The 765-nt window shown below is 40.9% G+C and overlaps 1 protein-coding gene across 1 annotated transcript in view; it reads right to left on the bottom strand.

Moving 5' to 3' along the window:
* chfr (checkpoint with forkhead and ring finger domains, E3 ubiquitin protein ligase) overlaps positions 1–765 on the bottom strand; it is a gene marked incomplete at its 3' end in the record, with an annotated part of 11,594 nt that continues 10,829 nt past the window's right edge. Inside the window, exon 19 of the mRNA XM_079355547.1 lies at positions 1–89. Within this exon, the coding sequence (XP_079211673.1) occupies positions 1–89 (89 nt within the window). The remainder of the gene's footprint in view (positions 90–765) is intronic.

Raw genomic sequence — 765 nt, 5'->3', positions numbered from 1 at the left:
TTAGGGTGCCCAGATCTCCGGTGGGGAATAATTAAAACTCAGCCACACCGTCGGGGGATCGACCGGGTTTGTGCCGAGGGCCTGAGCCGCTAAGGAATGCCAGTGTGGACCCACTGTAACTCAGGGATACAAAAAAAATAAATAAAAAATACACAACTAAGCCATTTTACTAACACCACAGATTAACTCAGGAGCTCTGGCAGAGACCAGAAAGTGCCCATTCATAAACCCAGTTTAGAAACACACTGTCCATAGTCACTATGGCTCATATTACTCATTCTGTATCTCTTTCTGAAGGACATCATTTTTCAAGATTCAGCATATAGCGTGACAAGGATATATAGAAGTTGTTTTTTTCCCCCCTCTATTGCATTTTTTCTACCTGGTTCTGTGTGTCCCGTTTTGAAATAAAAACCCTTCATATCAGATCAGACAAAGAAGAGCCAGAGGACTGACATCTCTCTTGCTGGATAAAGAAGTTTCTTCTAACATGTTTGGCTCATACCATTCCCTTGCAGATGTTGAAAGGAGCCGTTCCATTTGTGTCAGAAACGTGACGTGCAAATATCCTCGATTTAAAACATAACCACATCTACTCAATATATGTACTTATCTTTAGTACTTCTAAAAAAAGCCCAAAAGCTAAATTAAAAAATAAGTATTAAACATCCCCCCCCCCTTCTCCACCAACCATTTTCTACAAACATACACTATAATGGGCCCACAAAAGAGGACACTTCATTAAGGCCCCTTGAATCTAACGTC

This window comes from Symphodus melops (assembly GCF_947650265.1).
Source record: "Symphodus melops genome assembly, chromosome: 1".
Taxonomy (NCBI): domain Eukaryota; kingdom Metazoa; phylum Chordata; class Actinopteri; order Labriformes; family Labridae; genus Symphodus; species Symphodus melops.
Note: the sequence above shows the minus strand (reverse complement) of the source record. Positions and strands in the feature narration are given on the sequence as shown.